Source organism: Daphnia pulex, chromosome 3 (assembly GCF_021134715.1).
Source record: "Daphnia pulex isolate KAP4 chromosome 3, ASM2113471v1".
NCBI lineage: Eukaryota > Metazoa > Arthropoda > Branchiopoda > Diplostraca > Daphniidae > Daphnia > Daphnia pulex.
Window position 1 is genome coordinate 7,462,941 of NC_060019.1, and position 23,747 is coordinate 7,486,687.

Sequence of the window (23,747 nt, forward strand, 5' to 3'; positions counted from 1 at the left end):
ATACTATGTTAACTTGAATATACTATGAACCTTGATTAAGGTTCAAACTTCAACAGGTTATGGTAGCAGAGCGTAGTTGCTGAACCCGATTCCTACTTCAACAATCTCAAATCCCAATAGATTCAATAAATTTTTATTCAAATTGAATTAGTCGAATTCAAACACGTTTGAATTTGTAAATATAAAGCAGAAATATTATCCGGAACGACTGTAGTATACATAGCTATATAAAGACCTTTTTTTTTAGACGACTGAGCTGGATGCTGGCTGGCAGACAAGTCGTGAATAAAAACGGGGCCGTTTGGGATCTCCCGGCTCTCTTGTGGGTTATTCGTTCACACTCGAACAGGTTGAGCTATGTGTGTAAAAAGAGAGCCATCGAGCCATCAAGTTGTAATTTTCAAACCAAATTCCCTTCGTCTGTAAATTTAAAGTAATCGATAAATCAAAATAAAATGCGAAAATTTGAAGTTTCAAATTTTGGCCACTACGTGCAGATGGCGCGTCAGCCGAGACGGCCGATACATTTTCGCAGAAAATTGAATTAATTTAATTGATGAAATTAATTTAAATAAAAAATAACGATTGAACAATTTGGCTTTTAATATTTCTAACTGAATACAATCAGCACATCAGAAGTTTGACGCGGAAATGTGTTCACAAACGGAAGTTAACCGAGTCAAACGGCTAGTGCAAAAGAATTTCCATAGCGAACGTCAATATATAAAGAGCGTCGCATATCCTAATCAATATTATAATAATAGGATAGTTAATAGCCCAGACAAAGCCAGGCGCAATGCCTAAGGCTCTTATGGCAGGCGAAAATTAAATCGACTGCTATTATAAGCAAGGCGATGGAAACAAATGTTAAAATAGATGACGAACAGTCCTATATTTCGTGAATATTCTTAATGAGCATTCCACTTTCATGTCGAATGCGTTGCTATTTCTAACAGATAACATGCAGTCTCATATTATTGCGATATTGCACCAATTTCAAGCGCTCCTCCCATGCTAAACAGAATATCCAATCGGATTTCAACATATGCAGGGGAGTTATTTTCAACTTGTTTAAGATATCCTGAAATGACTTCATTACTCTCATGTCTCGTACCTATATAGATTCAAGTGGGCTTACGTTGGTTCAAGGGAGTACCTCGTAAAGAGGTAATTCAAGATCCTTCTCGCCATCGAATTATTAAATTACGAACATGATCGTAATGTAATCAGATCAGATCCATGACCCACATCCAAAATTAATCCGTTAATGAATCTATTACCAACTGTAACTTAGGCTGTGAAGTATGTGTCACAGACCCCATTTCCAATGTCTGTCAATTGGACTTTAACTTAATGTGATTGTAATTTATAAAAAACGTTATGTAAGGGGTCAATGTTCATTAGCAATATTCACGAGTTAACTACTAGAGTCTAGTAATATTCCTCAATATATTGTTATCCCGGATGAAACACACGCGGCTGAACGGCCGTTGTTTGGCGAAGCAGCTTTTAGATTGGGCGGGAAATTCAAAATATCAAAAATTCGCCGCTGTGATACCTGGTTGCCATCCCGAACCGAATGAATTGGTATTTATCCAATGATTTTACAATATAATCGGCTCGTTTCTCCGCGCCATCGCATCTATAACAAGTGCGCAACCACAACTTTCTTTCTCTCGTGCAAGTAATAAAAAAAGAAAACCCGGCAACGGTCCTCCTTTTCCTATGTCCTATCTGTGTAAATACTCTGAGAGTTTCATTACTCATTTGTATGATATCTTTTCTCTTCTTCTGGCCGGGCCAATAGTCCCGCGGTATTAGATGACGCAAGAGATTGCGAGTCGTATAACCGCATGTGACGCCGATGGTGGATCGAGCGACGGAGGCACAGCAGCGGAGAAGAACTTGTGCCGAGCGGTCGCCGGGCATCAGCTGACTGCGGTCTTTTATTATTTGAGAGAAGAGATAGGCAACGACGAGTCTGCTGGCTGCTGCTCGCAAAGTCTCCAAACATGGTCTAGTACTATCACGCTATATAATAATGCTCTCTCGCTCCTATATATATAAGCAAGCAAAGGGCCTTTATACCTCCGTTATTCTTTGGGGCCGGGCGACTATATATCTCAAGCCTTTAATACGGGCAAAAGGGCTTTTTATTTGATGGGCCGGGCCGTACCGCTGGAACTGCGAATAGTTTTCCAGATATTCCTACCTTATATATTATATTTATATGTGTATACGTATAGCCTAACTTTGTATCCTTCAGGCTTCTATGTGTATTGTGTTGTATGTGTGTTGCTGGTCTGTATGACAGCGTCGAGTCATTATTCGAATGATTAAACATGGCGTACGACCGTACGTTTATAACGAGACACGCCATCATATAGGGCAGCTGGGCAGCCGGCTAGACGGGTCTAATATATACACATCACAGAGCCAACAGTTATATAGACTCTTTTATAACACTTTTTTGAGAGACGAGAAAATCCCGGAAAATCCATTTGGTTGTATCAATGGATTCCATGCTGGATGCTGCATTTTGGGACGGTGGCAGGGTGGCAAACTGTGCTGGATTCTGCTGGATGCTGTTGCTGCCGGATTGAATCTAATATATTATATAATATATTGTAAGAAAAGAGAGAGACGGGGCCAACGCGATTTTAGGCACAAGAGATTCTCTCTATTATATTGAAAAGCCCCTCAGCAAACAGTAGCACGACATTTATTGATAAAATGCACACGCCAACGCCGCCGCCCCGGTGCTGCTGGCCTGTGTGCTGTGAGGAGTACACGCGAGCACAATCACATCGCACAATATACAAACGAAAGTATTTGGCGAGACAAGCGGGAAGCCTAAACTATATATTACACGCAAGGAATAATCAAAATAAAGAAATAATGAAAAAAAAAAAATCGGCTTAAAAAGCCTCATATAATAAGCACGGCGCGCGACACCGACCAACCAAACAACAACAACATCCCGAGCGGTCACATTTCATTTCTGCGGCCGCCTCGCAACTTTTTCCCCATCTCTTTGCTGCTGCTGCTGTGTGCTCTCCTTTCAACTTTTTTTTAAAGGGGGTATTAATCTCGCGCTCAAATAAATCACGAAAGATTATAAAGAAGAAGAAGCGCCACTTTTGGCGGCCATTTTGAGGGACTTGAAAGCGCTTGAAAGAGCTAAACAACATCAGAAATGGGTCTATTTTATATATAACTATAATCAGGGTGATTGTGGAAACAACTATACATAACCAACAGGAGCATGTATTCTATTTGCGGCTGTTATGTATAAATTATGCTGTTATGTATAAATTATAACTTATAGCAATAAAATAATATGTCTGGAAATGTTTTTGACGGAGGAGGTGACAGAATTATATTGCAAGACAACAATTTTTGTAGTACTAGTACAACACGTTTTAATTTTATATGGTGATATGCGTATAGGCCGGAAAAGATTTCAGCCATTAGAGTTGATTGCGACCGATTGGCCCAGCAGGAGTGGCGCAGAGAAACTGATTTGTACAACTACAGGTATTAGTGAATTATGATGTTTAATTCTTGATTTTCAGTTATTTGATTGACTCATTTAAAAGTATTTTTAAATAACAATAAATGAACTGACTTAATGAGAAGCTTAGGAGTCGTTGCTGGTCGCCCATTTCACAATCAGTGGAGAAATGAGTGAACAGCAGCATAATTTCTTGTGGCATAATTACTAATTCACTATCGTGAATTTTATTATACAAATCTTTCATTTTTAAAATATAACTTAGGAAATGGGCATTGTAATTGAGGCTTCTCGAAAACATGTAAATTTAATTTCTAAATTTCATGAAATCGGTGCTAGACTTTCACATCTGCCCAAATCTGTTCCTTACTTGAACTGGTCAAAACTTCCAGAATATGAACTCTATTGCGTTTTAAAATCAGTTGATATAACATCATGACCGGCAACCTCTGAACGAAGAAAACCGCTTGATTGGCCGTAAAAATTTCCACAAGTTACGTCATCTCCATGTAGTCGACTATCTTGCTCATTGTTAGGAAATTAAATGATTGTTTATTCAAGGACAACATTTGGATTTGGGTCTCTCCATTGACCAATCTGTCTCTCGGATAAATCGTTTTCTATCGACGACAATCTCGTTGTGTGTAGTAGGCTATCGCCCTCGGGCTGGCGGTGAACGTGAAACCGCAAAAGGTGTGTGTAAGTTACATAAGCTGCGATAAGAGCGATGAGCGCAAGTCAAACTGATTTCGAAAAAACGAACTTGAGCAAGTACAACTTAGTGTACCTTGTAGCATGCGAAATTTTGATATTTACAAAGTCGTTGAGCTATCTCAACGTAACTCACGCCAATAAATGCAACACTCTGAATGCCTTTAGCAGTTTGCTTATAGTCTGAACTTTAATTTTCTATTATTAGCGGATGGTGCGTCAATCGGAGTCGGAGGATCGTATTTTGACATACCATGTAAAATCACTGTATTAAGATTTCATATGAAGTATCAAAATATGATCCTAGTTGATTCAACCCATCACAAGTACTATTAATTAATGAAAATGCCCGAATAATATTGAAAAGTGTATGCATAATAATGTTGGTGACATCTTATTAATTCCATCCAAAACATGACACTCACGAATGCGTCAAAAGCTGAATAAAGGATGTTGTACATCACTCACTAAATGAATGGAATATTGTTCATTTTTCAATTTTCATACAGAGGTATTCAATATCACTTGAATATCAATTTAATATAAATTCGAATGCTGGGAGCTCTGAATAATGAAATCATCAATATAATCAAGCAGCGCGGGCCATCTATAATATGCGTCGTTGTGGTTGGGGGGAGAAAAGATCGGCACAAGCTTAAAACGTTGGTGTGTAGTAGACTGATGTGCTGGCCTATTATTGGCAATGGAATTTTCAATCAATTGGTTTGAGTTGTGTCATCCCAACAGCAATTTTTGTTGTGTGTCCTCCGGCTCCTCCCCTCCCCCCTCCCTTTGCTCTTTTTAGTTCTTCATCGCCGGTTTTCGAACGCGGATTGATAGACGTATGGCATCAATCATCACGACTAGCTGAATGGGACCGCGATGATGATGGGCGTTGGGCCGTGTGTGCCACGAGCTAGTTCAGCAGCAGCCATTTTTTGAAAATACAATTCCCGCCACACAAACTCATTTGCAGGACTTATTCCCATGAATTTAAAACCCCCGGCCTCTAGCGGCTAATATAGCCGCACTGCTTATATATTTGCATATATACAGCCGCATCGTGTACCCACATCTCCCGTATGGAAAGGGGCATAGAATAAATTAGCCGATTTGTTATTCTCGTCAAAATAGGCCTAATTGCCGATTGGTAATCAAATGAGTCACGTTCCGTCTCTCCGATTGCGTGTTGTGCGATGCGCTTGGACATTTTGTGTCTTTATTTATTTTGTTAAAGGCATAATTTTTGGGCCCAGTCATCATCACGGTTTACGTGCCAAATACGTACGAATATAGACACACACACAACACAGTCAACACACACACACACACCAGGTAAAGAAGATGAGAGAGAAGACTGTCGAGCTGTTCAAACAGCAGAGCCGGCCAAGCCCACGCTAGAAAATACAAGTGCTGTGTACTGTGTGTGTGGGTTAGAGGAAATGAATTTCGTTTCTTTTTCTTCCCGTCGCAATTTTACTATTTAGCCAGCTTACCTCCGCTTACCTCTTCTTACTTTACAGCCTTCCTCTTACGTAGTAGTCAGAATCGACAAGATATAATTACAAATATTTCACATAGCCTAGATTTATGGGCCGATTAAAAATTATAATATGAAATTGCCCAAAAAATCATGCCAGGGTTACAAGCAGGGTGAGAATATCCAGCCAAAAAGGGGCTTCTACTGCACGCACACACACTGAGAGAGGGAGGGATCACAGAAAGGTGTGTGTGTATATCTCTACTTGTGTGTGTGTGTTAGGGGCGGTTTCACCAGACGGGCAGAGAAATTCCAAACAGCGTCTACATTACCGCGCGGTTGTCAAAGTCAACGCTCTCTCTCTCTAATTCTCTGCACTAGCTGGCCCGGCTATTGAAACACGCATAGAGAGCTGGAGAGAAATACTCTGGATAAAGTCACACGAGTAGTAGTAGTAGTAATAGGGGATGATCGCATAAATAGGCAAAAGAGTTGGAATATATTTATAAAGATATCCAATCGTTAAAGGATCGCGTGAAAATGACACTAGATTATATCACATATACATCTGTACAGAAGACATATACGTATAGGCTATATCCGGAAATCTAAAAAAAAAGTTCTTTTACATATCATATATAGCCAGCGCTAGCGGCAGATAGAGGAGGATGTAATGGACTCTGTCCATCAGAGGGAGAATGAGAGAGAATATTATTATTACCTAAACCTATACGTCATCCGGAAGTCATTTGGAATTCAACCGGCCGTGATGTCGATGATGATGATGATGTGACCTGAGCTCTCCAGCAATATGTAATGTGTACTTGTGTAGTCACTCTTTCCCTTTTCATGTTCCTTATGCAAATTCCATCAGAATGTATTATATCCCCCCACCTTCCCACTATGCAGATGGACCAAAGGGGTGAAACGAATGGATTTCACGGCTTCCGCACGGATGTATTTAAAAAGGGGGGGGGGGAGAATCTTATTTTTCATTTTTAGAAAAAAAAACGGACATGAAATAGTTCCATTTCGTTCAATGTCGCGGGATGGATCTCGTTGTATGAGATTTAAATACAAAAAAATTGTAACAAAAGTTCAAACGCCATTAAACAATTTCATATTTTTTGTTTTTGCGCTGCCCTTATATATATACGCATAAAAAGTTTCTTGTTATATACTACGTCGACATACAACAACAACAACAACGAAAAAAAAAGTAACTTTCTTGCATATTGGCGGTGTCTTTGAATCGTCAAAGAGGCGCCAAAGTTGGGCCGCCGCCGCCGCCATAAGAAGAAGAAGAAGAAGAAAAAATAAAAGGACGGCCACAGTTGCGGATGAGAGAATGAGGATTACCGTCAGCCCGACGGTGCAATAGAATTTTCGTAGAAATACACGAAAATAATTGGGGGATTATTTAATTGTATTAATTGTAATCAGATCATTTTTTTTTAACTCGGGATTTACAATTTTGACAGAAGAAATATCAGTTTGACATATTTAAACGTCGCTTCTTTCCGTAGATCGTTCCCTTATCTAAAATAAAGGGAAAATAATGTCGATTTCAAGCGGAGTGAAACAAAGAAGAACCTGGTGTTCTTAAACTTATTTCATAAGAAAAGAGGAAAAGAAGTTTTATAGTCAATTTTTACCATTCGTGACTATTTTTGGGATTGTTGTTTCTTTTTCTTGTTTTTATGGGAGGATCTTTGACATTCGATCCGGCGTTGTAACTAGCTGTTCCACATGTGGAAATTGTGTTAATTTTTAGGTGTCCACTGCTAATTTATTTAAACTTGCATATTTTGTTACCTACGCAAGGAATTAATAGATTGATTTATATTTAAAACCAATGTGTGTTAAGATTAAATATTGATCCTCCATCTACTTTATCAATGAATTTCACAATATTCACATATAGCTGCATCCTGCACGGTACGAACTGGTAGACTGTGTATTTAAAAATTCCTCTTGAAAGATTGAGGATATCATTTAAATCAAGAACGAAAAAACTGACATGTCAATATCAGGAACGTAACGGAAATCAAAATCAAAGTTAAAGCACAATATTTACGTTTACATCCGCCTTGGTGCTCTTGGTCGCGAGCGACCTCGCGTTGCTCCTCGGCCTCGAATGAGCGATGGAACTGGAGCGGCTGTGGGGACAACAACAGGTGGCTCAGTTGTTACAGAAGGCGTACCTGGAGCAGGTGACGCCACTACAGCTGTAGCGCGACGGAAAACACGGGCAGGGTTAGGAGTATAAGCCTGCTGCGATTCTGGATTGGGCGTCCAAGTAATGGGAACGGGACGACTATAGGATTCGGCCCAGCCGACAAGCGTGAATCTTCGCGGCTCATTCCTCGACCACGTGGAAAACCAGCCATTGATCCTCGTCGACTGCAGAAAACGAAATATGTAACACCAACGCGACTATCAGTAAAATAAATAACTAAACTTACGTCATTGCCGCCCGAGTAGTCGGGGAACAAGAAAACGATGGTGCAGAAGATGGTTGTGTCGTCATTGATTGGCCTGTGCCTTCAACCGATTGAGCATTCTGAACTTCCGGCATCGATTCATCTTCATTTGTACTTGTAGGACCTGCATCTTGCCCTAGTTGACTGGTGGACTGATCGTTATCTATACCAGTATCTTGGTCATCTTCGCCAAGAAGGTCTATTTCGGCGGCAGCATCACCTTCAAGGTCAGGACCACCTTCGAAATCTCCTTGTTCTTCGGCATTTCCTGATGGAACCACTGAAGCGTCTTCTCCTGGGCAGCCAGCAGGCAACTCGTCGTGGGGTGACGCTTGCAACGGCGTAGATGGCACGCTACGACCAGAGTTCTCATCTAGCTGAGACAAATCCATACGTGTATCTTCCATGCCTTGCGATTCCAAATGAGAAGGAGCATTGATATGGCTACTGCCAGCGGACAGCGACAGATCCGGAACAGTTCCGAAAACGAAGCGCGTGTTGACTTGTGGCGAACTGACGGCTTCAGCAAAACCATCATTCGTTCTTGGCCGCAGAAGGACAGGAGTACTGGGAACAATTCCATCATCCCCCACGTCTTCAAAGGCCAGAGTATTTCTACCAAATGAGGGCAAACGATCTTCTCTGGGTGGAGGGCGAATAGTAGCTTGAGACACTTCAGAAGAAGGAGTAGCTTTTCTGTATGTTTCTCGGATGTCAGTGCAGACGTTGCAGACCGCTCTCGCTCATGATGCAAATTAGTCTAACGAACATAATTAAAAGAGTCATTAACTAATTTTCATTCTAGATTAGAGTTTTCATTTACCTGAGCTTCACTTGCAAGACGTTCGGCTTGTTCCAGTTGTGTCTTGAAACGCTGCGTTTCGGCTTCTTGTACTTCAGATCGGGAAATGGCAATTTCCTTTTCCCGACGCAGAAATCGAACGAGTTCGAGCAATTGATCAGTAGAACGCATATCTTATTCACTGATGGAGACATTAAGCGAAGTATTAGAATCGTCACCACTTTGCGTCCTATTACTCAAATATCATATTAGTTCAAATGCTGTAACTGAGTTAGAAATTTGTTACTAACCTGACGGCTATTTCCTGGCAACGTGTCGCTGCGGCCATGCGAGTACTTAAAGTGACAATCTGTTGTTGAAAATCAACGGCTGTTTGTCTAGATCGGAACAGCATCGAGCCTTTTCACTGGCTTCTTTTTCCAACATTTATTTCTGTGTTTCCCAACTAGTGCGACCACTCGCAAGCTCAGTTTCTATTCTAGCTGAAGTCTGTTGAAGAACAGCTAATTGAGAGAGGGTCTGTTCGAACTGATCACGGACGGAATTAAGCTGTTCCACATAAGCTGCGTGCTGCATCAATTCCCTTTCGTACTTTGCTTTTGCTTCCTTGGCATTCTTTACTTGATCTAATGCTTCTTCGCGGGCTTTCGCTTCAGAATCTTCGGCCAATTTAAATTTCTCAGCCACCGAAGCTAATTCGGCTTCGAGTGCTGTAATGCGATTAGAAACTTCTTCAGACTGGTGCGCCGTTGCTTGACCCAAGATCGCCGCTCCCTCTTCCAAAGTCTGCAAATTTTATAAATTTAATAATGTTCATGAATTTTATAACGATAAAAGATATTACGTGATAAATGCGCGCAAATACCTTAAGTTGATTCTTAGCTTCTTGAAGGTTACGGACTAGTTCTGAACGATCCTCATTTAATTTAACCAAATGTTGTTCTGTTTCTTGCTTGAATGTCTGGCTGGCTTCGTTACTTTTACTGGTCTGGCCGCCACACATCGAAGACGTCAACGGAACGCTCATTTTTCACGGAGTCCAGGACGATGATGCCGGCCAATGCTCTTGCATCGCCACCAATTCTCAAGGGCTCATCAGCGCTTCCATCTTGATCAACGTGACGAGTAATAAATAGCAACAATTTTTGAATTTCCCGCCAAAGTTTGATTTTGACGTTTCAATACTTCCCAGTGTCGCCACATTTTACGTCGCTACCCAACAACATCACGTTCGCCAAGGAAGGCACGAAAGTTGAACTGCATTGCAGAGCGGAAGGTTACCCTGCCCCGACGATTCAATGGGATCGAGATTCCGTCATGGACGGATTTACTTCTGATCGGTAACATACCTTTATAGGAAATTCAATTAAAAATTAACGGGGTTATAATTGTGTTTGGGTTTTTTGTTTCAGATTCTCTGTGGATCGAAACGGGACGTTGACAATACAAAATGTCCAGCAAGAGGATCAAGGATTTTACGGATGCACGGCTGGTAATGCCGGAGGATTTAAAAGGGCAGAGTTTCGATTGGTGGGTAAAGGAAAATATTCGAATTTTCATTCAATTGCAAAAGGTTATTTTTAAAAAATAATGTTTAAAAAAAATTTTGATTGGGAATACCAATCAGGTGATTACGACGGTGCTGAATCCATCGCCAAGACTATAATAATCACGTTAGGAGCGGCCGCTGCCCACATCTTCTTGTCGGTTGGTTTGTTGATTTGGTGTCGATTGAGTCGACGCCAAAGGAAATTGCGATCGCCTAATGACGGCGGTGCTGGTGGCTCAACTTGACGTTCAAACAGCTTTACGTGAGTTTCTTCAAAAATCTATTATACACATAACATTTCTAATTCAATATAATTTTTTAAACCGACAGTGACAAAAGTAGATTGTCGTCAGTCTCCGGCCATTGACAAGTTAAATGTTCCCAACTCCTCAATCACTAAAGGAGCATTACAAGGCAAATGCCGGTTTGGAGATATCCTTGAAGGCTCCGTAACTGGTGAGCTAAATTTTATCATCATTATTTTGTTTCTATTAAAATTAAACAATTCAATTGAATGTGACAGGTCTGAGTACAGCAGAAGGCAGCACTCGTGTTCTACTCAGGATATTGAGTACTAGAGACGAGGACTTGAACATTGAATTCCGCCGACAGGTGGATATGTTCCATCGAGTCCACCACGCCAATTTGGTGGCCGTGCTGGGCTGCTGTCGGGACTCGCCCGACTTTCAAATGATTCTCATGAAATCCCACCCGTACATCAATCTGAAATCGTATTTGCTGTCGACTTCTTCTTCGTCTCAGCCGCCGTGGTCGGTCGCCCAAATTCAAAGCGCCACAATTCAGATCGCTCGAGGAATGAAGGCACTAGCCGAAGCCCGCTTCGTTCACCGTGGCGTGATCTTGGCACGCGAAATATCCTGGTCGCATTCCATGGCACAGATAATACCAAGGTACATACAATTAAATTATACAGTAGCCCTATAGGTGATTGGATGGATTTTCGAAATTTCGTTGGTTCCCGCCCAGGTGTGTTTGAAGATCGGCAGCTTCGGAATGGACAAGGAGCCGTTCAACAACGATTACTACGTCTACAAGCACCAGTCGATCGCTCTGCGCTGGCTCCCGCACGAAGCAGCGTTGGAGGATGAATATTCGACCAATTCTGACGTGTGGATGTTCACCGTCACGATCTGGGAGCTGCATCACGCCGCCCAACGGCCTCTGTCCGACCGATCGGACGAGGTTCTGCTGGCCGATTTGAGGAAGAAATGTGGCCAACACTGGGACGCTTCCTTCTGCAAATCGAACGCCACGTCCAGTTTACTTGTCAAGTGTTGGTCACACGACCCCATTCTCAGACCGTCTTTTGACGAACTGCTGGTTTGCGCTGAATCTAATAGCAATAACGCAACGCCATCAACCAGTAACGGCGAATCTAAAACCCGCTGAAGATTTACTATGGGCAATTTTTGTCGCTTGCCGTCTCTCTCTCTCTCTTTCTCAATGGTCGCACTAAAAATTGATTTTTTCTTTTTTCTAAATAGCCCTTCGCCTATATCTTACACCGAATTATATTTTGTGAACAACTTATCCTATACTATCGATTCTTTCGCTTCACTTTTGATGATCCAGCTATTATTTAGTTCGGGAATGTATTTTACTATTTTGTATTCTCGTGATGGTCGTAACGATTTCCCTATTACTCTATACTTGCTTTAAAAAAGTAGAAAGGGGTGTTTGAGTTGTTTCATTAGATACAGTTTTATTTTCAAAGAAATCTTGCTCCCATATCCAGCAGTGATGTCATTAGTCATTCATTGACCACGATGGATTCATGAAATTGACATATCGTGTTCAAATAAGAAAACTAAAATATAAAAGGTCTAGCGTTTATTTTTCATGCAGATGTTTCCGTGTTGATCATATTCGGGCTCTCATCGCAGATCCAATTATTTGAGAAGATCTGTAGCAAACATAAAAATATAGCTAGTATGAAATTGAGGCCCATGGTGACGTCACCAAATAGTTCATAAAACATACAGGCAAATACCGTAGACATAGGTGATAAATATAAATATAAAATTAGATTCATATTGAAGCCCAGTAAATATCTCAAATCCCAATAGATTCAATAAATTTTTATTCAAATTGAATTAGTCGAATTCAAACACGTTTGAATTTGTAAATATAAAGCAGAAATATTATCCGGAACGACTGTAGTATACATAGCTATATATAGCTTACTTATTATAACCGTAAAGACATTTTTTTAGACGACTGAGCTGCATGGCTGCTGGCAGACAAGTCGTGAATAAAAATGGGGCCGTTTGGGATTTCCCGGCTCTCTTGTGGGTTATTCGTTCACACTCAAACAGGTTGAGCTGTGTGTCTTAAAATAGAGCCATCAAGTTGTAATTTTCAAACCAAATTCCCTTCGTCTGTAAATTTAAAGTAATCGATAAATATAAATAAAGTGCGAAAATTTGAAGTTTCAAATTTCGGCCGCAACGTGCAGATGGCGCGTCAGCCGAGACGGCCGATCTATAGTTTCGCAGAAAATTGAATAAATGAAATAGATGAAATGAATTTAAATAAAAAATAACGATTGAACAATTTGGCTTTAAATATTTCTAACTGAATACAATCAGCACATCAGAAGTTTGACGCGGAAATGTGTTCACAAACGGAAGTTAACCGAGTCAAACGGCTAGTGCAAAAGAATTTCCATAGCGAACGTCAATATATAAAGAGCGTCGCATATCCTAATCAATATGATTGAAGATTTCACTCAAAGTTTACTTTCTTCAACTTTCCAACTCCAAAATCTTCCAGTAATTCTTCATCCAGAGCAACTCGATTGCAAATCTCGAAAATGGCGTTCTCGTCCTTCAGTTTATTTTCTCCGTTTTCTCAATGGCCTAACCAGACATTCGGTGGATTTGTTTACCCCAATAACAACCAGCCGGAATGCGGATCTCCAATTGATTTGATAAGTGATAACGTCTGTCATAACATCATGTTTGAATTTCCCGCTGAGAAAATGGAGGTGTCCCCGAGAGGTGGAACGAAGCGCAAGAGCGAAGACGACTGGTCAATTTCCAAGCCAGCCAACTCGACCAACATGCCTGATAGCAAAAAGATCTGCTTATTAGTTGCATTACCCGATGAGAAAAGGAAAAAGATCCTCAGCCCGGGCAACAAGCGCCGACGATCAGCAGCCGCAAGAGCCACCGGAGCAGCGACGACATCACCGAAAGTTGGGGAGGCCAGCAGGTGGACGGTCCCAGTAGTTCATCATCAATGGGTCGTCCAATCTTATCCTTATCACTGGCCGGATTTGATTTACTCTCCGCCCTCCTTCCGTCCTGACTACCGTCGTCCTCCTCCTGTTCAGCACCGGCCTTTTCACTATTACTACTCCTCCATCATCGCCCAAGAACCGCAGCAGTTGATGGACGTCGATCCTGAAATCTACTAGTTCTCTTGTGTACGTTACCTATAATATTCAACGGCACCAGGTGATACCAGAGAATTTTGTACATACGTTTTCCATCGAGACGCTCTTCGTGTGACAAGAAATATTCTAAGAGCCGATTTAGACGAACCCCGTACAACTGAGAGTTGAGTCATTCATAGTCCGGACCGGACCGTCAAACGCAGTGCCCTTTTGGTTCTGAATCTCCTCGACGGCAAGAGAACATTCGTGTTCCCGGCCGTGTAGAGTTGATCAGATCCAAATAGGTGCTGCATGGCGGTACAGTTCGGATGAGTTGCGCAAGTCTCAAGTTGACGGGGGGTATATTCCTATAAATGAGTCGGTCGGTGACGAGGTACTTCCACACGGAGAGGCGAGGCATTTTTCTATGTAAATTTCATTTCGTTCAATAAATTTCGATTCAAAATCAAATTCCAAATTTTGTTAGTTGTTTTCATTCAATTTTATATTGTAGGTATAATGCAAAGAAATGGAGTTGAAATAATATATAATAGACGTGTCAGTGAATGGTTTAAAATTGAAATAATTTCGACGAAACGGAAAAATGTTACCATTAAAATCGAATTTAAAAATTTAATATGAAACGTACATCAATGCGGAACGAACAAAAAAGCCCTGTAATTTAAATTTCCACTTGTACGTAGAACTCTGAGAGTGAGGGAGTATGTACACCAGAGCCCAGGGAATACACCGTGAACTGTTATCCATCATTTCCTCTCTGAATGGATACACATTTGTGACCATATAGATCGGAAGTAGGCCTAAGTTTGCAAAACACAAGTGAAATCTAGAAAGTAGAAAGCTCACTTGAGTTTCCCGACTGTTCACTAGAATCTTTTTCTTTACCGGCTGGGAACAGTGGAAGGCGATGATGGTTCGATACTGGCCTTGATGGACCGACTAACAAGCCGCCAAGTTGGCCAAATCTAAAGTCGAAGATTTGCGACTGCTGTTGCATGCTCCATCCTGCTGTTCCCCGGATGTTGTTGAGGTGGTAAAAGCCGCTGTTGCTGAAGCGACTACCCGAGCATTCCTTGTAGATAAACGAAAAATCCCAACACATGATGAGAATGAGACATGTCAGACGCAATTTGTCATGTCGTTGCCATAAACGGACGGAGAGAAAGGGGCACCGTTGCGACAGCATAACATTGTGGCGAAAATTGCGACCGAATTGCGCCAAAGCTCAAAAGGCCAATGCGAATGCAAAATAGAAAAAATAATCGCAATTCGCAGGTTCTGAATGAAAAATTACTTGAGAATAATGTTCGAAAAAAAGGACCATTTGGAAATGAATTTTGGAACTGTTCTTCGGAAATATCAGACAGCTCTTATCATGTCTCAGATTAATAGCCTTTTTTCCCCCTACAGTATAAGGGCAACACCAGGATTCTATCGAGAGTCGGAAATATACAAAAAATAACTAATTAAACCACGGCTATTTTATAATAATTACAAAATGTGAGAAATTGAATCTTTTACCTGATCGCCGGAACGCTTTCCCGTTACCGGATGGACTGGAGCAGCGAGCAGTGGCTTCCGGTGGCTTACCATAATGAGTCAACAATGACTTCATTGGGTTTTGAAGAGTACGCCCGTGGAAAATGCGGCTTAGGAGTGAAGGTTTACTTGGCTGGATTCCCAAATGGCGGGCGTGAAGTAGCAAGTTGCTCCTGGGCAAGATGTGTGAGTTATTGCAGCGAATCATCCATTTATACACGAGTATGTACGCAACTACAGAGGGAAATTTCCTATAAACTTTCAATTAAATTATAAATCTCGACAAAATGCATATCGATTCGGATTTCAAATTCATACCATGAAGTATGCAATCTTGCGCATAATTTTAACGATTCAAGCGAAGATTCTCTGTCGTCTGACGGCAGACATGCAATCACCGAGGAGCGAGGACCGGCTTGTTCTAGGCGTGATTGCACTTAGTTCCATAGTAATAGCAAGTCGTACACTCATACGTCATGTCCGGCTTGCACTTGCGATCACCCGTGTAAATATGCAATCATATAAACAAACCGCAGACCTCCCTCTTCAGCGTCTTGCCTTCCAACGTAGCCATCGGCTTGCTGATGGAATCGTATTGGATTCTTGAACCAACTATATATTACGTATCGACAAATTCTTGCGGAGCCCTTCTTGTGGATTTTGAGGTTGCTCTGCGCGTACTTTTCAATGTCGCCCTCGGACGGAATGGTTGGGGCCCTTGCTGTTGAGTCCAAGCTGTAAAGAACATTCAGGATTGATCTAGTTGAATCTCTGAGTGAAAATGAATAATATTGCATACCGTCGACGAAGATTGCTGCAACGGACTATAGACATGCTGGAAGGTGCCGGAATGGTGGAATCCATTGACTGCGACTGACGTTGAAAACCAGGGTCGATCATTTTAACTTTCAAAACTTCCGACTCAACAGTCCACTAACGGTTAACAAATATGCACACGGTAGCCGTTCTGTTACAGAAATAGTAAATGTTTTCTTTCTAGGGTCGGCCCTGAATACGTTAACGTTTAAGGATTTCAAAAGTTCTATGGGTTTTCCATTCTGACGGCTAAAACAGCTACTGTCCGCTTTGACCAAATTACTTTTAATGTGGGGTCTAGAAAGAAAAGATCGATCGTTTTTTAGTGTCAGAATTATTTAGTTCTAGTTATTCCGGTTTGTTAGCTTCAGCAAAACGGACAAAATAAATTCTAGTGTCGACCGTGAAATTATGCCGTTCTAGTGTTGGATTTGAAAAGTAAAAAAAAAAAAAACTGTACTCCGTCGTACTCCGTTACCATCCAGACTACTTCTACTACTACTTCTTTAATCAATCCTTTACTGAAAATTATGATCCTCCAACCTCCATTTCGAATTACAAAGAGTTCACTGAAAATAATGCGGGGATAAAATCTAGTTTAATAGGACTATGATTTTATCGAGTAGGCTATTCAAGAAGACCTTTGTATAAGTGAAGTATTAAAGTAGCTAATAAGATAAAACTAGAATGTAAAAAAAAATAAATTTTTATGTTTAAGAAATCAATTTTGACCATGCACTAGACAAGGGTTTTTAAAATTATGAAAACAGTTATCAGTTTCAAGAATTTTGAAAAAGAAAAAAATTTACAGACGTAAATACATACGAAAATTTATACAAAATACGAGTCGCGTCCTTCGCGGGCTGCTATTTGACCAGACTAAAAATGAAATAGAGAAAAAGAAGATAACATTTAGAAAAATTTGAAAAACTTGTTATATAAAGCAGAACCAACCTTAGTCAAAGCCTTAGAATCTATTCTTGGACTCTTCACTTTTTTTCATCAACAGGAGCCTCGATATCCAGAAACGGTCTGGTCCATGATCCAAAGCACTTATCAAGTGCAAACAGCACTTTTTGATCCTCAACTGGATCTCCCAAGCAGCAGATTTCGTTTACTTCCGTCTCAGAGATTCCTTGTTCAATTTCCACATCAACAGACTGACTTGTGCTCTCTAGACTGATCATTAGTCCTCTTAAACCAGTAAGAGAGGCCAAATTGGGCGGAAAACTGATCTTCGAATTAAGATTGGACTCCGGAAAACTGAGCATAACCTCAACAGCTCCAAGATCCTTCTCGGCAACTCCAGCTGCCACCAATTCGCTGGCCTCGCGGGGGATTTTCCATTGATCGGTTTTCAATGGCAACAGTCGTTGGATGGCACTTAATATCAATCCATTACGACGTCCGTCGCCTGGGAGCGATGTTTTACGGCGGTTTCCCCGATGGATGGATTTGTAGAGAGAGCACAACTTGGCGATCTGCAGATGCATAGCTGACTTTTCGGGCTTTTTCGGACGCCCACGTGGTGTTTTCGACGGGGTTACAACTGATTTGATTGCAGCGGGAAGACATCTGGACGGTGACTTGGCAGGTGTTGGGGAAAGTCTGCGGAGTTTTGTCTCCATTTGAGAGACAGACCTCCCAGGAAAAGCCGAGCGAAGCCTTTTACACTTTTCTTGTCTGAGTATGTTGGGATCCATTTCCTTCTGGAGAACACACAAACGTTCCTCTTCCGCCTAAATAATAAATGACAGGAATCAGTTTAAAACTATATAGTAAAGAATTTTAGTAATTTTACCTTAGTCCAACGAAATTTGCGGTTTTTTCCGTTCAACCTCGTCTGGTAATACTTGAACAGTTGAAAAACATGTCGTTTTCTTACTTTTGTTTCCGTAGATATTTGTGTCGCTATGGCTTGAAAGTCCATATATTGATCTTCAGGATAGTCTTTAGTAATTTTCTTCAAACAATCGATTTCCTTGGCCGTAAGCTGACCCCTCTTGAAGCTAGGATCTAGTTTCCCCATCCACCATCTCCTAACGAACACTCCATCGTAGCCAATTTGATGTGGGAACACCTCCGAGGCGATCTCCTTCCAGTCGATTAGATTAAACACAGCTGGATCTTTAAACCATTTTTTTGGGTTCACATTTACTTCTTTGATCTGTTTATCAAAACTTTCAAGTTTGTTCGATAAAGTTTTGTGCGGGAACCCTTTAGCCGCCTTCTCCGTCAAAATAATCCTCACGTTCTCTCTTTCACTCGTCAGTTTGTTTAAGGCGATTCGTATTAAATGCCTCAAGAGGACTTCGTTCAATTTTTCTTCTTGTTTTGGAAGCATTTTCGGCTTAGGGGTGTAGAAAGATGGCTCAAAACGAAGAATTTTGTTCAAACGTAGAGCTTCTTCGTATACTAAACAAAAAAAATTAGATATGAAATCAAGAAGATGTACACTGAATTTTATATTACCTGGTAGAGGTTTACCATCCTTATCCTTAAAATAAGGATATCCAAAATTAGAAAAGCTCAGTTGTTTCATGACATCTCCCTTTCTTGTCTTTTCCCCAGCATTTGTTTTCAGACGCCAAATCTCTTCTTTCAATAAGCGATGTCGTTTTTCTAACAGCGATTTTCTCTCGTTAAGTTCTTCTCGGAACTTTATCAACGCAGCACAATACTCTTTGTTGGCCGCTATAGCTTCATCATACAATCCAGCTTTCGCACGTTGCTCTTGGCCAAAGCCATCCTAGATAGAGTAAAAAGAATTATGCATTTACATACATAAGTGGCACACATTTTGTACATGCTTACACCTACACCACCATTTAAAAAGGTGGTATAAATAAAGAGAAAAAGTTTCGTTACCATTTGAAGGGTTCCTTCATCATTTTCAGGGCCCTTAAGACGTAGTTGGGATTCCATATTGACAATTGGTCCACTTGCAGGGACCGTCTGAACATTTGGGGGATCCTGATACAAATCTCCTGTTGTACTCTCTGCTGAAAGGCCATCAAACAGGAAGCTCTCCAATTCCAACAACACGTCACCATTCAACACCTTAAGAAATATTCAATAAAGCAACAATTTGTTATCCATACATAACTGAGGACCTCATTCTGGAACACTTTTGCATCTACTAGAACAACTTTGAAACACACATGCTAGATTCCTGTTTGACTATAGCTTACAACTTCGGCAGCTGCAAAAGGAACATCCACACAGTACTGCAATACCAGTCTAAATATATACTTCCAATCAGAAGATTGTCTCAACTGTAATTACCTCATCTGGGTTCTCCTGTCCAAGGATTGACAAACACAGATAAGGGTCTGTAAGTATTTCTGTGACATCTAAGGTTTCCACTATGAAAATTTCATTTGGATCAAAGGGTAAGTTGCAGACGTCCTCCATCTTCAATCTAAACCAGAATAAATAATATAACATATGAGACAAAAGTAAGTAGAAAAAAATAAACTACTTTAAGGCATAAGCACAAACCCCACGTAACAAGAATCCTCTATACCTAAGGACAAAGCACGACAGACTAATTGCTCAGCTGGCAAGATTGTTGACAAGAGGTGTGAAAGAAACTGGGTGTTCCCTCTTAAACTTACACCCCGGAAATGGAAAAAAAATAAGACCTGGGTCACATAAAAACAACATAAATTTACTTACTAAACTCTCTGGCTAAAATCTAGCACCAGCTAGCACTTGAACACAACAAATTCTTCACACACCAGAAAGAATGCTCAATGTCTAACTCCAATTTATCATAGAAAATAAAATTCCGGCAAACTCTGAATGCAACACAATCCTCTTAAGTTCAAACTACCATCAAACTACGTTAGAATATGAAGATAACAAACGCAATTGAAAGTTGAAACTTTGGTTAGTTGTGTGTGTGGTGTGGGAGGGTGTGGGCTAAACAAAGTGCCAGCAATTTCATTTTGATCATCACTCACCAGATGTCTTTCTTTTTTTCATAGCTTTATGACGTCATAAATTAGAGATATTCCGTCTGATAATAAAATCAATAAAATCATGTTTTTTTAAATCAATTAGCAATATGACGATCCGTTTTACTTTTACCCCAATAAAATTTTTTTTTGTCTGCTAGATGTCAGCTCTCTCTTTTTTTTGTTTTGCGATCCATGGCCATCTAGCGCTCGGATTCATTACACGAATTTTGTATTTTTATCGTTTTAACTTTTTAACTTATTCATTCGTGTGATTTGGATGCGGTTTACTACACGTAGCGTAGACACGTCAGGAGACACGTAGGCACTGTGAAATTTAATACCGCATAATTAATAACACATTTTGGTGGATGCGTTGATTTTGGTGTATTCACTGCATCTCATCTGAAATCTGAATACACTCCCAAATTATAATTGTCTTTTTAAGTTTTTAGGTAAACATGTAAGAAACGCGCTGTTTGTTATAAAGGCACAATTTTCGAGCAGAATTACTTTTGGAGCATGTATGGCAATTGGCGATATTATCTCTCAACCCATTTGCATCCGATTTCGCATTATATGTTAATCATGATGATGATTGGTTCTTATTTCAATAGTTTTCTTTTTTTAATTAGTCGATGGCGTGCAGTGATGCTCAAATTGTTAAGTAGTGAAATGCAGACACACTGGTACACTTACACATCATGATTTATCATCTGTGCTTCACTTTATACATACAGTATTAGAGTAAACATTTTTTTTTAAATCTTAATTTGCAATTTGCTAATGAAAGATTTTGTTATGCATTGGTCGAACACTAAAATGAACGCCGTTCGTAAATTGTTATCTAGCAAAGTTGAACACATAACTACAAGTCTACAATTACAGGTAAAATGAAAATCACAGAACGAAGCCCCTTAAAAAGACCCTTAAAAAAATCAGGCTAGATTTGTTCCGAGTTAATCCAAAAGAAATCGTTCAGTTAAGAAAAAAAACATAGACATTCAGCACTTATTAAATTGGTTAAGGAACCCGAACCCGCTCGACTTGTATTCAAATTTGCTGGTTCCTGCACTGATGAGAATTCAATAACTTAACGGCAGAGGAGACTTTTAAAAACACGAGCGGACTTTTTCATGACTTATAGGCTCAAAAGGGCGAAAAAAGGGGGGAGGGGGAGGAGGGAGGCTGGAGAAAATAGGGAAGGTTCTATTATATATAGAGGCTCTCGATGGCGAAAGCTACTGCTGGTAGCAGTAGAGAGTCTAACATATTACAAGAGGAGAGAGAGGGATAATTAATTCCGGTGGAAGAGCCGAAGAAGAGAAAAGTATAGCGAGAGTAGTAGACGAGCTTTGATATAGGCTGCTGGAACTGTGACGAACTGCGAATAGTTTTCCAGATATTCCTACCTTATATATTATATTTATATGTGTATACGTATAGCCTAACTTTGTATCCTCCTTCTATGTGTATTGTGTTGTATGTGTGTTGCTGGTCTGTATGACAGCGTCGAGTCATTATTCGAATGATTAAACATGGCGTACGACCGTACGTTTATAACGAGACACGCCATCATATAGGGCAGCCAGCTAGACGGGTCTAATATATACACATCACAGAGCCAACAGTTATATAGACTCTGCGCGCCAACTTATTGAGACCAGCAGCGCCCGTCTCTTCTCTCTCTTATAACACTTTTTTGAGAGACGAGAAAATCCCGGAAAATCCATTTGGTTGTATCAATGGATTCCATGCTGGATGCTGCATTTTGGGACGGTGGCGGGGTGGCAAACTGTGCTGGATTCTGCTGGATATGCTGTTGCTGCCGGATTGAATCTATTATATAAGACGCGGGGCCCGGCATATACAGCACCTAATATAATGTAAGAAAAGAGAGAGACGGGGCCAACGCGATTTTAGGCACAAGAGATTCTCTCTATTATATTGAAAAGCCCCTCAGCAAACAGTGGCACGACATTTATTGATAAAATGCACACGTCAACGCCGCCGCCCCGGTGCTGCTGGCCTGTGTGCTGTGAGGAGTACACGCGAGCACAATCACATCGCACAATATAGCCTACAAACAAAAGTATTTGGCGAGACAAGCGGGAAGCCTAATCTATATTATATATTACACGCAAGGAATAATCAAAATAAAGAAATAATGAAAAAGAAAAAAAAAACGGCTTAAAACGGCTTAAAAAGCCTCATATAATAAGCACCCGGCGCGCAACACCGACCAACCAAACAACAACATCCCGAGCGGTCACATTTCATTTCTGCGGCCGCCGCGCAACTTTTTCCTCATCTCTTTGCTGCTGCTGCTGTGTGCTCTCCTTTCAACTTTTTTTAAAAGGGGGTATTAATCTCGCGCTCAAATAAATCACGAAAGATTATAAAGAAGAAGAAGCGCCACTTTTGGCGGCCATTTTGAGGGACTTGAAAGCGCTTGAAAGAGCTAAACAACATCAGAAATGGGTCTATTCTATATATATAACCATAATCAGGGTGATTGTGGAAACAACTATACATAACCAACAGGAGCATGTATTCTATTTGCGGCTGTTATGTATAAATTATGCTGTTATGTATAAATTATAACTTATAGCAATAAAATAATATGTCTGGAAATGTTTTTGACGGAGGAGGTGACAGAATTATATTGCAAGACAATAATTTTTGTAGTACTAGTACAACACGTTTTAATTTTATATGGTGATGTGCGTGTAGGCCGGAAAAGATTTCAGCCATTAGAGTTGATTGCGACCGATTGGCCCAGCAGGAGTGGCGCAGAGAAACTGATTTGTACAACTACAGGTATTAGTGAATTATGATGTTTAATTCTTGATTTTCAGTTATTTGATTGACTCATTTAAAAGTATTTTTAAATAACAATAAATGAACTGACTTAATGAGAAGCTTAGGAGTCGTTGCTGATCGCCCATTCCACAATCAATGGAGACATGAGTGAACAGCAGCATAGTTTCTTGTGGCATAATTACTAATTCACTATCGTGAATTTTATTATACAAATCTTTCATTTTTAAAATATAACTTAGGAAATGGGCATTGTAAATAAGGCTTCTCGAAAACATGTAAATTTAATTTCTAAATTTCATGAAATCGGTGCCAGACTTTCACATCTGCCCAAATCTGTTCCTTACTTGAACTGGTCAAAACTTCCAGAATATGAACTCTATTGCGTTTTAAAATCAGTTGATATAACATCATGACCGGCAACCTCTGAACGAAGAAAACCGCTTTATTGGCCGTAAAAATTTCCACAAGTTACGTCATCTCCATGTAGTCGACTATCTTGCTCATTGTTAGGAAATTAAATGATTGTTTATTCAAGGACAACATTTGGATTTGGGTCTCTCCATTGACCAATCTGTCTCTCGGATAAATCGTTTTCTATCGACGACAATCTCGTTGTGTGTAGTAGGCTATCGCCCTCGGGCTGGCGGTGAACG

The 23,747-nt window shown here is 40.4% G+C and overlaps 2 protein-coding genes and 1 pseudogene across 3 annotated transcripts; 1 reads left to right on the top strand and 2 right to left on the bottom strand.

The window, feature by feature from the left end:
* Nucleotides 1–7,648: 7,648 nt before the first annotated feature.
* Nucleotides 7,649–9,192, bottom strand: LOC124190459. Its single transcript, XM_046583101.1, has 3 exons — nt 9,012–9,192; nt 8,171–8,948; nt 7,649–8,108 (listed from the first exon to the last, which is right to left on the bottom strand). Exons 2-3 carry the CDS (start codon nt 8,593–8,595, stop codon nt 7,928–7,930), a joined length of 606 nt encoding a protein of 201 aa, XP_046439057.1. The 5' UTR covers nt 8,596–8,948; nt 9,012–9,192; the 3' UTR covers nt 7,649–7,927.
* A 607-nt stretch (nt 9,193–9,799) lies between these two features.
* Nucleotides 9,800–12,400, top strand: LOC124190315 (annotated as a pseudogene).
* A 4,491-nt stretch (nt 12,401–16,891) lies between these two features.
* LOC124190457 lies at nt 16,892–20,215 on the bottom strand. Of its 2 annotated transcripts, XM_046583098.1 has the most exons (8): nt 19,991–20,215; nt 19,839–19,918; nt 19,598–19,733; nt 19,181–19,372; nt 18,785–19,061; nt 18,114–18,727; nt 17,267–18,051; nt 16,892–17,191 (listed from the first exon to the last, which is right to left on the bottom strand). In XM_046583098.1, the coding sequence occupies exons 3-7, from the start codon at nt 19,724–19,726 to the stop codon at nt 17,302–17,304; spliced, it is 1,962 nt and encodes a 653-aa protein (XP_046439054.1). In that variant the 5' UTR covers nt 19,727–19,733; nt 19,839–19,918; nt 19,991–20,215; the 3' UTR covers nt 16,892–17,191; nt 17,267–17,301. The 2 variants fall into 2 exon arrangements, with proteins under 2 accessions (XP_046439054.1, XP_046439053.1); XM_046583097.1 differs by lacking the exon at nt 19,839–19,918 and having other exon boundaries at nt 19,991–20,214.
* Nucleotides 20,216–23,747: the final 3,532 nt, after the last annotated feature.